This window comes from Neopelma chrysocephalum, unplaced genomic scaffold (assembly GCF_003984885.1).
Source record: "Neopelma chrysocephalum unplaced genomic scaffold, ASM398488v2 Primary Assembly neopelma1_61b, whole genome shotgun sequence".
Classification (NCBI taxonomy): Eukaryota; Metazoa; Chordata; class Aves; order Passeriformes; family Pipridae; genus Neopelma; species Neopelma chrysocephalum.
The window spans coordinates 5,636,838-5,651,630 of NW_020897717.1; the positions used below are offsets into that span (position 1 = coordinate 5,636,838).

General features: G+C 35.7%; 1 protein-coding gene across 6 annotated transcripts in view; it reads right to left on the bottom strand.

Annotated features, from left to right (window-relative positions):
• Positions 1-1,147: 1,147 nt before the first annotated feature.
• Positions 1,148-14,793, bottom strand: part of PPM1B (protein phosphatase, Mg2+/Mn2+ dependent 1B) — a 67,007-nt gene continuing 53,361 nt past the window's right edge. For 4 of the 6 annotated variants that reach the window (XM_027682015.1, XM_027682013.1, XM_027682014.1 and 1 more), the window contains 3 exons: positions 14,093-14,204; positions 10,845-10,902; positions 3,837-4,845 (listed from right to left, as the gene is read on the bottom strand). In XM_027682015.1, the coding sequence (XP_027537816.1) occupies positions 4,576-4,845; positions 10,845-10,902; positions 14,093-14,204 (440 nt within the window). In that variant the 3' untranslated portion in view covers positions 3,837-4,575. Of the gene's footprint in view, positions 2,997-3,836; positions 4,846-10,844; positions 10,903-14,092; positions 14,205-14,793 lie in introns of those variants that run through there. The other 2 variants (XM_027682017.1, XM_027682016.1) reach the window with 1 other exon arrangement.

Consider the following 14,793-nt stretch of genomic DNA (forward strand, 5'->3'; position numbering starts at 1 on the left):
CATTAGTTACCGGGTGGCAACATAATTAACACAACATAATTTTAAAACAAATGTTAAAATTGACAAGTTACAGCAAATACACAAACAAATTTTACCAAACATTCAGACTTCTCATACTAAGAATAGAAAGTCAAAAAGGACAGTTTTTCTTTTTTCTACGCTGCTGAAATCTGCACAGTATTTTGATTAAACTAAAAACATGGTTAGAAATCATAACCAAGTGGATGCATGAATGGCAAGTAGTGTTAATTTAGAGGAAAAGAAGCTTTCTGGATTTACACTTTGATGTAGCTATGCAAGCTATGGTCCTTCTCTTTGAAAATCCTGTGCCCATGCTTCACTTCTGGACAATGAAAGCATAAACCCTTTTACAGGGAGACTATCCACATAATGCAAAAAATCTAAACAAATAAAAGTTCATAGGATTGAAGCCTATGGAGTACAAGAACTCTCTTCAGTGGAATAAGGCATTAAAATTTCAGCTCATGAGGAAAGCATGCAGGGATTATGCTGTACAAGCAGATCCAACAAAAAAGCTCAAAGAAATTACAGATTTATAGACTCAAAAATCTACAGGTAGTTCAAAAAAACATCAAATCTACAGTAACACTGTTCAGGCAGGTTGTTACCCTGCAAGTATCAATATCATAGATGATTTCATTCTCCTTTTCCACTCAGCTAAATAAGTTCAGTAATAAGTTGGAAAAAAAAAATCAGTAAAAGTTCTAAAACAAGAGCATTAACATCAGAAAAATTTCTATCCAAAACACTGCACAATAGTGTAACTTTATAGGTCTAACCCTAGATTTTTAAGAAACTTTGAGAAATGAATCGACTAAAAAGTCAAGTGTAATCTGAATTTTTAGACTTTAAATGAATGCTCTCCTGTAGCCAGACTAAGACTCATTCCAGTTGAACTTGGGACAGACTTGCCCTAGGAACGCTAAATGTTGTTTGCACTCTTCTGTCTCCCACAGAGAAGCCTACTTTGAGACTTCTGCCTTACTGTAACAAAGGGTCATGTTTACTACAGAACAAACACAAATTCATCAACTAAGAGACACCCCATAAATCCTACTGGGTTACCTTTTTATATGGAACACTTGCATCTTCTTAGTAAGTCGTTGTCAAGAAAATAGAAAACATGTCACACTGTTTTAGCAATCCTTTATTGAAGATAACAAGTTGGTTATGTTCACTGTATTGTATGAAACATCACAATATCATACTGGGAAGGTACTATCAGTACAGGGTTGGACCAGAGCGGACAGTCTGAACAATAAACCATTTTGCATTCTTCATTCCCTATCTTTTAACAACCCCAAAAAAACCAGTAAAGGGACAAATACCTGTTAACATCATCATTTAAAACACTTTAACTTACAAGGCTAAAATCTAATGAATAAATAAAATATATTGTGGCAATAATCCTCTCTAGACCAAAAAAAAAAAAATAAATCAGATACACAGTGAATCAAAATGACTGGGAAAGCTGGCCTTCGGCACCAGTATGAAAGAGCGTGTGGTTTTTACAGACTCACCATGGGGATAAAGTTACAGAAAAATACCATGAATTTCATTTCACACAAAACCAGTTGATGACTGTCATTAGCTTAAAACTACACACAAGGGCAATTACATCCTCGCTGAAACACAGTTTAAACAAATAGGAAAATGTTTACAAGGCATCCACAGCATGTAAATCATGTACAGATGGATACATTCATTGTTTCCCCTCCCCAATAGCTTTTATTTTAGATAAATACTTTACTCTTCCCCATTTTCAGCATTTACTGGACTCATTACATGCACAACTCAAAGAAGTCAGAAAAAAAGTCAAGGTTATTGCAAAAATAGAATTAAACTAAGAATCTTCAAGTACCTTACATGACAGCCACTCTGTACCATGCCCATTGCTTATAAAATGAAAGGTCATTGAACCCATGAAAATATCTCTAATATTTTCTTAATTTAAAATAGATAATTTTAAGTGTATTTATAGTAATCTCAAAGTGATAATTTGAACTTTGAAAATAATGCAAACAATTAAAAATTATACCCATATTACACAAGACTTCTGTATCTTAAGCTGAAAAAAAATCAAAAAACTATAGAAAACCACATATAGAACAAAAAAATAATCACAATTTACATTATAATAAAGGCAAATTTTCAGCATTTTTAAAAAAACCTGCAGCTGTGAGAGATGTCAAAGCAAGTCACTACTAACTATAAATTCACCAGTTTGGTTTTTTTAAAAGATTTTCTCTAGCAAGAGTTTAAGGGTGTGTTGTACACATGCGTAAAATTCTTACTGGTTTTAGATGCCTAGAATCTTCATATATTATTGCCAAATACACTTATCTTCAAGCAAGCAGTAGGCAATGTATCACAATTTGGACACCGCAGGGAAACCCAACGGTCTGGTAATACAGGTAAAATTGGAAAATTAAAAAAAAAAAAAAAGAGAAATAAAATACACATCTGATAGCGTATTGCCCAATTAAAATTACTTCCAAGCCACAGAGCTGCAAAGCCTTCCAACTCGGTAAAGTGAAATAAGTAATGTCTCAAACAATTACTTGTACTCTCTCATGCTTGTGTGTTGCACGTTTCATTTGGCCAAAGTGTATCTTCAGAGTACACCTACAATCCCATGCACCTCAGGTACATACACCGGTCTGCTGAGAGACTCCTTCCTTCCTTCCTTTTTAGGGCCAAAGTTCATTACAGATGTAATCAGTATGCCTGAGGCTGGTAAAAATACTGTAGTACAGGCAATGCTAAGAGTGGCAATATCAGAAAACACAAAAATGAACAAATGATGGAAAATTCTAATATCTTTCTGCCCATTTCACAAAATGTTGGAAATCCACCAGAATTTTTCCCTTGTATTGAAGAAATCAGATTTAAAAGTTTTTTTTTCCCCCTTTCAGAATCAAAAGCATTTTAGTAGATTTGTAAGGCTACCACGGATCTTCTAGATCTCCAGCACCCTACAGGAAAAGAAGAGGAGAAATATTACTACTCACCAACACAAATGAAAACATTTTGTTGTACTTTGGATTTCAGTGGCACAATTAAGAACACTAGTGTAAGACAGACAATATTTTCCTTGTTTTCCATACCTGTCCACTTCCACACACAAATATTTGCTGTTCGTCAACATCATGAGGGAACTTAATTTTATAAAACATGAATCCACTAAAGCTATTATAGTAAAAAGACTTAAACCCCAAGATTTATCTAAAATTGTACTAAATCACAACTACCAATACATACTACAACTGTGGACTACAAAACAAAAAAAATTTCTACAAAATACTGAGGAGCTCAGCTCTTCAGGTACTCCTGGTCCACAAGAAATTCCCACAGACTCATTTTCATTAAGGCGGTGAAATCTGTACCTATCTTGAACAATTATATTTTTGTGATAATGTTATATATTATGAACTGACCACTGACACAAGAATTCCAGATTTCACTTATTAGCAAATGAGTTACCACCACTGCAAATTCCCAGTGTTATCACCGGTCTACCAAAATGCATGTACGTGTTGCACCCCAAAAAACAGGAAAGAGATTTGGTAGAAGGCAAGCTTTAGTAGAATAGTGTATTCATTTATACAGTTGATGTGTAACTTGAACCCAAGAAATGTTGCCCAAATAGAGGATTATGATGAATGATCCAAACCAAAAACTACTCAAAGATTTGTAGAAACTAATGAATGTCATGAGTTAATGTGAGAAGCTAGGAAAAGTTTCAAGTTGTGTCAGAGCGATAACACTTCAAAGAAAGTTTATTACTTGCTTAAAAGAGTCAATATGCATACAGATATTATTCCACAGCATATGCTTTATTTTCACTTGAACACAAATTATTATAACTTGACACTAGGTACTAAATCTAAGTACATTTTCATTTCTGGATATATGTTGTGCTACAACCTGGGATTTAATAACACAATTGTCTAGAAAAATTGGTATTTACAATGAACAGTGGATACAATCTAAACTGGGGGGGGGGGGGAAATCAAACACATAAGTGACAACCTAAAATGTAACTGCTTTTGTAATTTAGTCGTAATAGAAACTATACACAATTCAAACACAAACATGCAGTATATGATGCTGGGGAAAAAAAAGACTAAAGAATTTGTATAATTCAATTAAATTGCACAAAAGATACAACTAAGATGTGACTTGCTTTACAACGAACGAACACATACCATCAAAAATATTTTAAAACGTATTTAAAAGAAAAAAAACTAAAATTTATTTTTGCATTATCATGTTAGATTCCTGTTGTTGGTGTCATAGGATTAAAAAAAAAAACAAACAAAACCAAAATCTCAAATAGCAAGTTAACTGCTTGCTACACAACATAAGATGCAATTACTATTATATACCACAGCCGTTGAACTTCTAAGGAAATAAGTGCTCTCTATAAACAATCTGTACAAATAACTAAAGTAAAACCAAACAGTCTTCTAGGATAGATGTGACAAATGTCGAGATACAAACAAAGGAAAACACGCCAAGTGAAGCGAAGCGTTAAATCCTCTACGTAACAGCTTATGTCTGTTTATCGCTCATGTCATCGCTCCCCGCATCTTCGTCCGGGCGCTGCGTTGCCGGCGGGCGGTCCCCGGGGGCGGTGCGGGTGTCCGGCCGGGGCGGGGCGGGCTCTGCCGAGCGCTCCGGCCCGAGCCCCTGCGCCAGCCTGAAACTACTGAGCATCTCCTCCAGAAGGTGGCGGTAGTTCCCCCTATGATTAATTCTCATTTGCCTCAGCGCCTCCACCAACTTGCCCTGCGTTCCGCCTTCCTCGGCCGCGCCGGGGTCCTTTTGTTAAGATTCAAGACCCCAAAAAAATCATGTAGTTAAACTGGAATGTTTTCTAACGACATGATAAAAAAAAAAAAAAACCACACCAAAAAAAACCCCAAAACAAAACCAAAAACCCACACAACCAAACCCATTTTTTTTCCCTCATTGACAGAACATCAGCTTTGCTCTATTTTAATATAAAACACCTCATTAGGAATATACATCTTAGAATGATATATTTCATGTTCATCTTTTGATACAACACAACTTAAGAAACGATAACTATTAAACCAGTATTTTAGTAATTTCACTTCATTGTGAGCCAGTCATGGTACCTCCTCACAATTAACTCAATAGTTATTCAAAATGTCTTTTGATGAATATAGCTGATACTCCCCAAAACTTTATTCATTTGTCAGTGGAAAATTTTGAAAATTTAAGCTTCTTTAGCCACCAGGTCAATATATTTAACTATGAATTTCTGCACAGCCAATAGCAACACAGTTCTGTGAATAACTCAGAGAATAGTTAACCCTACTGATAGCAGTTTAGTTCAAAATAAACGCTCAGTGTTTTAGTAAACAATCTCTGATTTTCACATGCATGATGCTGCCAGAAAAAAAGCAAGCAGCTACCCTTAGCACCAGGAGTGATGGTATTTGAACAACATAAGACAAACCTTTGGCAGATTGTGTATTGCCTAGAAAAATTAGCACGTAGAACAGTCATTTACAGTCAAATCTAAGAACCTACAGCACAAAATCTGAGAAGCAAGCACTAGTTAAGGAATGGAAGTCTCCTCAGCAAAGAACGTATTTGGTTACAAGCCTTCCATTGAAAAAAAAAGTTGTTTTTTTTAGTTTCTTTGTTTTTTTTTTTTTTGTGATAGACTTGCACATCTGTTACAGTGCTCTGACACTGACACTAGGTATTTTCACTTTCAAGTGCTAAAGCAGTACTTTTGCTTTAAGGGAATAGTACATTTTAAATTATTAATATCTAGCAACTTATCAAGCTAGACAAATGGAACCGTGCCTCTGGAAGCTGGCAGATTTTGCAAGACATTAGAGGCACAATTCAGACAGCCCTGTTCTCATGCTGACCTCATTTTACTGTCAGGTAGTCCAAAAGCTTCCTAACTACAAGTATTGCTGTCACTCATTTACAAGCTTAATAGCAGTATTAAGAAAATATTTTGGGGTCAGTAAGACTTTGCATGCTGTATGTAATGTTGCTGGAATAGAAGCCCCGAGACTGATTAGCACAGTTCAAGTTAAAAAGGGGACAATTTTACCACAAAAATTAATATCACTGCATATAATGCTGTCCCTCTAAGTTTAATTTGTTGCATAAATAAGAGACATACTTTCAGGGTGGTTTACTGGTCTCTGTTCGAGATGTTTTGACTCCCATGTACTAGCATTTTCATATTCAAATATGAAAATATTCAAGAGAATATTCAAGAATTCAATATTTTCTTAAAGAGTCCAATGAGGAGAAGCAAGATAAAGGAGGCAGTTTTAATGTATGAAGCGGGATTGATTTAATGCCTTATCAGCACAAAGTCAGTGAAAACTCATGGAATCAAGATGAGGATCTGGATGCATCCTGTTTCTTAGGTTTTGACAAAGAAAAAAACTCGAGTCATGTATTTATCTAATACTAAACAAGGCAGCATAGCTGAAGACTTCTCATTTTTTAAAATTCAAAGCATATCTAAATTCTATATTTCATCTATTCCATCAGTTTTGCTCTGAGGTTGACATTAACAAACACACACACTGAATTTCCACATTTCACAATACCGAGATCTTTAAAAATTCCTTTGGCAGATTGAATAATTTTGCTCCCATGCAACACTGAAGAGTAAAAGCAATAAGTAACATAATAGCAGCCCTGAGACTCCTAAACAATTCAAATGCTAGTAGGAGATGAATTAACAGTACTGTTAGTGTTTGATATTCAAGCTCACATCTTGCTTTGCGTTGCACCCTATTCTATGGCAGGCTGTTTTGTGCTTCACTTGTGTCCCTCAGTGCTAAGAGACAAGAAACCCCACAGACAACAGTAGGACAGAAACTGCCTCCTCTATGTATTACACACTATATAGACAGTGATTTCTCTCTAATGATGTGTGGCTAGAACAGGTCCCTGAAAACTCCGGTTATTGTGCAAGGTAGCATTTGTCTTCCTTCATGTTCCAATTCAACTTAAGTGCTACTGACATAAAAACAAGAATAAATTTTTGCTAGCTATATTCAGCATGAGCATTCACAATTTTTACACAAGTTCTGTTCTACTAAATTATGTGTATAAAAAGGGCTAGCATGTATTAAGGACTGGATTTACAATGTTGTATAAAAAGTGTAAGAATTGTGTCCATTTACATTTTTTAAATTATGTGTAGCAGCTCTTAACGACACATGATTTGGTTCAGCAAAGTGCCAGAGTATATTATTAGTAAAAAAAAGAGAGAAACATGATTGATTTCAAACAAGATGCTCAAAGGCAGCTTTAAACAAATACCACTTGGAACTATTAACACAGCCACTGTAATTTTAACATTGTTCCTTGTGTTTAACGAGATATACATATACAGTAAAGTAGTCTAATTGGTTAGTATTCTCCTAGTCTTAGGGGCACATCAAAAAATAAAAATGGTCAAAGAAGTAGCCATAGAGAAAAAGCAGTGCTTTTACACATTAGAACAGCTCAGTGGTATTGTAACATTACAGTGTTAACAATTATTTAGCTATGAATAAGTCCTTTTAAATCCCCTTTAAAGAACTGAAAGCACCAGTCCCCAATACATAACAGATTTCTGTGCTTTCACTCATATTTGTAAAGACACTTATAGAAGTCCCTCTGCTCAAACACTGGTAAAGTTGTTCTTTGTGACCCCAGTGCAGGGCTCTCTCTCCAGCCCTTGATTTACAAAATACTGGTACTCTGAGATGCCTAGCAGGAAAAGCTTAGGACTGCTATACCCTAAAGCCACACACTAGTGATCTCTGAATACTGCTGTAGTAAGGACCCTTTCACTTTTCAGTCTCTTGCTCTATTCCACATCTCCTTATTTAGGCTCCATGTTAAGGATTCTCATAAAAGGCACATGTGAAGAATGGAAAGAAGTTACTCTATAATCCCTAGCTTGGATGACAAAAAAAAGTTTCTAAGCACAAAACTACCTGAAATATTTAGTGCTGAGTAAAACAAAGCTAATCTAGAAAGAAATACAAGCTTGGTTTTAATTTATACACTTTCTAAGAATTTACTTGCAAAGCTATTATGATCCAGTTCATCACAGGAACTCAGGTAACTATTTTAAATTGTAAAATGCTAAAAAGTATACTTTTTAGAAGGAAGTCATATTCTCAATTGCAAAAGTTAATTAGATTGTTTGAGGGGGTTGGTTTTGTGTTTGTTTGGGATTTTTAATTGTTACACATGTGCATTAATATTTTAGCAACTAATTACATTATTTTGTATTACATTATTATTTACAACCGTAAGATGAAGACGACTGCTACAGGTAGACTTTCCCTTCCAGTTAGTAACAGCAGTATTCTGCACAACACCCACACTTGACACATGTGCACTGTTAACTACACATGGGGAAAGATACTCAAGTGCAAGTCAGTGCCCCTCTGTGCTCTGCAGACTCAGCATCCTTGTCTCTAGCTCCTAATTTTTCATATGAAGATCTGCTCTTGCTTCCTACTGGTTTAAACAGGGGCATTATTAGCTACATTTCAATCTCACTTGGCAATGTCATCACTGAGACATAATATATGTTTCCTTCCTATTTTGCTTCCTGTTAAATTGTGAGACCTGTAGCAACATTATCACGTGTGGAAACATTCTGAAGAGTTTGATGCTGAGTAACTGAACAGCTTCCTTCCCTTTTACCCTCCCCAGGCACTAGAGCATTCAGTTCAGAAGGCTACAAGATCACCACATATGCACCTGAAACTGAGCAAGACCAGCGAGGAAGTCATGTTTCCATCACCTCAGAAATAAGGCCCACTAAATTCATCCACTTCAAGGATGGCAAGATAACTTGTTGGGAAAGTGCAAACAGGACTTGCATCCTTCACCAGACAGGAGATCATCCTCTCAAACTGCTCTGGGTCAATATCACTTGGGATGGAAAGAAGAAAAGGTGCTGACTGGCAAATGACATCACAAGATCACAGTAAAATTTAATCCAGTCTATATAAAACACATCGTTGTTCAGATTTGCACTTATATATCAACATAAGAAAAGTTTACAAAGCAGACTGGAGTGTAGTGTTCACATCTCCTATTAAAGAAGCCAAATTAAATGCCCATCCAACTACCAGGGATCCTAATGGCAAAAAAAGTCAAAGCTGTTAATGGTATATTCTTTTATGAGTAAAATGCATATTTAAGTCAGCTAACTCACTTTACTAAATTAAAATGGATGATGCACAAACATTTTGTGAAAGGAACCAATAGACAAAAGGCTGCTGTACTGCATGTTAGGACTTTCAGCAAGCTTGCATGGCTATTGAAAAGTAAATTTGGACTTGGATGCATCATAAACGTAACCATGGCACATGGCATTTCTAAAAAGTAATCATTAAACAAACTTTCAGGTTTTTTTCTTAAAATACCAATCAATATGTAAAACCTAGGCTGTCCTTTTAAATAAACCACTTAAACCAGTAACTTTTCCCCAAAAAGTGGGAAAAGTTCTGGCTAAATATAAAAAGAAGTAGCAGGCAGACAGAGGTGCAGAGTTTCCTGAAGGACTAAAGAAGCTGAAGAGAGGAAAATTTTGTATAGCTTGTTTTGGGGTACTGTTGCACAGTTTCTTGAAAGAAAAATGAAAAATGTATACTCTATCACTTTCAAACTACAAAAAGGAACAAATTCTAGTAAAATTAAGAAGCTAGAGATTTCTTCTTGATTTGTACTCTAACAGAATAGTGGCCCCTTCCACCCACGGGAGCTTTCTAACTGAAGAGAATAATTCAAATATAGGTAGTTAAGAGAAGATGACAATGGGAAAGACAATAATTGTGGTGAGACTGTATTTACAATCTCAAGGTGCACAATTGATAATTCTGAGGTATTTCAAGTAGAAGTTGACATCTCCTCAACACCATTCACTGTAATGACTACCTGACTGAGGGCCTTGTAGCCATCTCAGAAGAAAAAAATATTACAAAGGATTTACTAGAATATCAATGGTACTTTCACAGATCACTTCACATAAACTGTACAGGAAATAACATGTGTACAAGCACTGATGTTTTTTATCAGTTCATCAGTTTTCCCACAGTTTTTAAACAAATTTAAACATAATTGATAGGAACACCAGTTATTACTCATTTATACTAAGAGCCACCTAATAATCAGGCTTAAAGGTACAGTAAACCATATTTCAACACACTATTTAAAATTCAACTTAGTAGGAAATCTAAGCCATTTCAGAAATCAGAACTGATGTAAAGTAAAATCACTCTACATTTTCCTTAGATCAGTGCATATGGGATATGAAAAGATAGTTAAATGCTAAAAAAAAAAAATTGTCAATATTAGTCTCATTATCTATTATATTCAGTGTACCAAGGTCTTCCACACATACAGAAGCAATAGGAAGTGTGTTTGCCCCTTCTTGTACTAGATTTCTGGACAGTAGACATAATAGTTAATTAAGTAATGAATTTGCTGACCGTAATTTTTTACAATAATGAACTATAATTTTGAAAAACCCTGCACTTTTGCCTCACAGGTTTGACTGACAAAACAGTAGTCAATTAGATGTTTAAAAAGCCTTCAGAATTGGGTGTCATTTTTCTGTCTTTTTGAGGATGAACTTCGATATCAAATCCATCCAAAGCAAGGTAAAAATTACCAGTATGCTACCATACATATCCTGTGTTTATAACACTTTATTTACAGTGATGTACACTTCTGCTTAAAGTATGACAATACTTTGATGTTCACATCAACAAAGAGATATAGCAATCAAAATGAGAACTTACCCCCTCATTCTCTCTGTGTGGATTCAGCCTACTATACACAGCTTCAATAATATTACGCCTAAAAAAAGAAGTTTTAAAAAAGTTAAGCACAACGAAGGATTTCAAAACATTGAGGAAAGTTTGAGCATGGCAGTCATTTTAAAGTGTTGAAGATATTTTTCTTTTAACCTGCCTTTTAAAAAGGTGAAGCCCACTCTCAGTGCCTTTACTCACTTTCAATATCATATATTACGATCTAACAATTGGTCAGGATTTGCAAAGACTAAGCAAAGTAAAACATTTTCTTGCCTTACCCTCCCCATGGTCTATCTCTTTTTGTCTTTAGAGCTGCATACTCAGATTTTGCCAAGAGTAACATTTAAATCTATATTTTGCTTATTTTAACAAAACTCTTCAAGATTGCTGGGTTTCATGCCTTATTTCTAATGTGGAACTTGAAGACAGTTCTGTTTTTTCCACATTTTTATTACATATTTTGAAGTGTGGTGCCCAGAATTTACAGCCTCTGAGATGTGTTGTCTAGTGTCTATTCACACTGTAGAAATTAGGACCCAAAAGCCACTAACTAGACTAATTCTGGCAGTGCCATTTGTGGCCAGACCTTCACAGGCAGCAAAATAAGCACAAAAAGCTTCACGGAAAACAAAACCCAAGGTATAAACAGACTTTTGAGAAAAAGGTTATGTACCTACATCTTCAAATCAAAGTTAAATCTGGGAAACGTTCAGACAAGTATAATAAATAAGATCAAAGTTACTGACAGTTTCAACAAAAAAGAACTGCTACATGAACTAAGACTCCTAAGTCTGGAAGTGGTCAAGATCTAGAAAAACTGTCTTACAGAATGCAAGCAAGCACCAACTGTTGACCCCTCCAAACAAAGAGCACAAGGGCATCAGATGAAGACAGCAGCAAATGTCTCAACTACATAATGATGGCTCTTGATGCGACAGAACTTTCTGGCCTAGAATAATGAGGATGCTACAAATTTGATGAGGTTCCTTCTGAACATATTTAACATATTTAAGAAATCTAGATAGGTTGGTTGGCTGAGCTAGTATGGGATCCATCAAACTTCATGGAAGATCTTAGAGAAAAGAAGGTGAATCTTTTCACAGGTGACAAAGGAAATGGTTCTCTCCACTTAGTTCCACATTTAGTGGTGGAGGAATGGCACAATTCTGACCAAATGTCTGTACTACAGAAAGCAAAGGCACCTCACACCAATGTAACTGAAAACACCTGGCCAGTCCAAGCAAGGTTGCCACAGAAGCAGCAGATAGCCATTGCAGAGGGTTTAAATCAGACTTGAAACTCAGGTCCTTGGGACTTATTCAATCTTTTTAAATCACTTTTCTTTCCTTGAACAGTGTATTTCTCCATACTTTCCTTTGATGGTAAAGCTCAAGAGGCAAGATGTTGAGTGGTACTAACACTCAGGTGCCAGGGTTGCTCGGGACTTTTGTCTACTTCAGCAACAAATGATCATTCTTGAGGCGGCACTTGAAGTTATAAGAAGATCAGAGTCAAGTCAGAAGCCAGTCTTTGGAGAGCGAGATTTTAAAGGATAAAACAGCACCATCAGGTGACCACAGCAGAGCTGATACTTGCAGACCTCTTGTCTCAAAGAATGAGCCAGTAGGGGCTTCTATACAAGTGAGAAGCTTTCAAGAAGCATAAAACACCAACAGAAGTGGAGCTACTTTAGAGGTTCCTAAGGTTTGCAAACATACTCCTGGTCACAATAACATTGCACTGCATTTCTTCAGCTCTGACATACATCAGGAGCAACTATAACTGGTGCTAAAACCACGGATGTCAGCCACAGACAAGCTCTTTCTGCAACCTGTTTGAGCCAGGTCTTAGAGTTCAAATGGAAGGACAAAGTGTGAGTTCTTCATGACCTGGTAACATCACAGGATAAAAACTTAAGACAGAAAACATTCTCTCGTTAGGACAAAAATTTTAAGTTACACAGTATGTAAGTTTGCATTGTGTAATAGTGTTTTTTTCAAGACTTCCATTCGGGAGCTCAATCTTGCAAGTAAAGTAAATTTAAATAGGTCACTGGCTGTCTTTGTCCCAAGTTTGGAGGCCAAGAACAAGTTACTTAATACTGTATGATATTCTCTTGCAAGAAACTGCAAATACACTCCCTGAAGTCAGGGGACTTTAAAATATAAAACGGAGAGAAAGGCATCAAAAGGCAAATTCTGAATGAAGCCCATGAAAAAATGTAATCTGGATGATAACAAATTAAAATAGACTTTATATGCAAACGTTCTGGAATAATGAAGCAGTACATGATGCAGTTATTAATGAGCAAAACAACAAAACACAGCAGTTAGGAGGCACCAATAAGAACAGGCACACACATCTCTGAATGCCTGGAATGCACACAAGTGGAGAAAAAGGCCCACAACATACAGATACTTTCAAGGCCAGAAAGATATAGTCATGGCAAACAGTGCTCATTAATAAGTGCAGGCAATGAAAATAGATGTATACACAAATGCTCAAAAGACGGGACTTCATGTTTTGTAAAATACAAATATTCCAGAAACAATATGATCTACACCAGGGAACAATAATAAGTCCTACTCTCTGGGGAATTCTAGATTAACAATTGTATATGCAATTCTAAATTATTTTCATTAAAATCCTTACATTATAAATTTCTAGAACAACATCATTAGTCTCTCCAGAAAACCAATGTAATTTCTGAATATTTATTTCAATTAACTTGTAAAATGCATATCCTAGTTCAATATTCTTGGTTATATAACATTCAGTTTCAGACTAAACAAATAAAAACAATTTTCTTATGAGAATGTTTGTTGAGCAAGTAAGTACTGTCCCAAACTTATAATGGACACCAGATGGTTGGGAGAACATGACATAAGGAAAACTGATCTGGTATTTTCATTTTCTCATTAAGTTATTGATAGCTCTTAACAAACGTAAAGAAGTAAAAAGCCAAGAATACATTTATTTTTATTTTTTAAAACGGACATACGGAAATAGTTAACTAGTAGGTTATGTACTAGAATATGAACAATGTGTTTCCTCTCATCATTCTGGAATGGGAATAGTGATACAAATGTTTATATACTGCAAAAGGTAAACTAGCTTCAAATATAAAAAAACTTGATTTGAGTATAGCTATTAGAATAAGAAAGCTTTAAAATATTTAAACAAAAGAGTTTCAGTGAATTTAACAGTTCAAGAACTTCTAGTACTGTACTCACTTGCCAGCTAAACCACCTCCTGGTGGTAAATTAGGGATATTCTCCGCAGTTAAAATACGAATAACATGAGCAAGATCAGGCATTCCTTCTTCACCCGATTTTTCCATAATTTCTAGTTTAAAAACAGAAGAAGTCCTGAATTAATACTACCCATTGGTTAAGACATTGAAACGTAAGATATTACCACTTTTTAACAGAGACATTATGAAAAAGTTACATGTAAACAGGAAAACATTCTTCACATTTTAGGTTAACAGTCTTTGCATGGTGTAACAGGACAATTCAAATCCATAGTCTGTCTTTTCGGTATGCTTCGAGCCTTCCTCTCTCAGAGAAGCTCAGAAGCACTCTGTGAACTGAATAAAGTATGTTGAAGATAGACAGCCTGTTCTCTTTGGAAAAGACAGCACAGCAGCTGGGAGTCTGTTTCAGTTACCTACCCATTGCAGTGCAACACATAATCAGAAGTTACATGCCATAACGCCAATGCTTCCGAGGGATTCTGTCATGCTTTGGTGTGAGTAACACCTTGTATTGTCAAAGGCCTGAATCTCCAGTGCATAAACGCTATGCCCATCACGCAAGCAAGGGGATATATAAGGGATATAAAATACTATCACTTAAGTGGCCAAAACAGAACACAGAAGGGATGAGGAATAATTAAAAATATGGTATTCATTTTCAAAGCAGAAGTATGACAC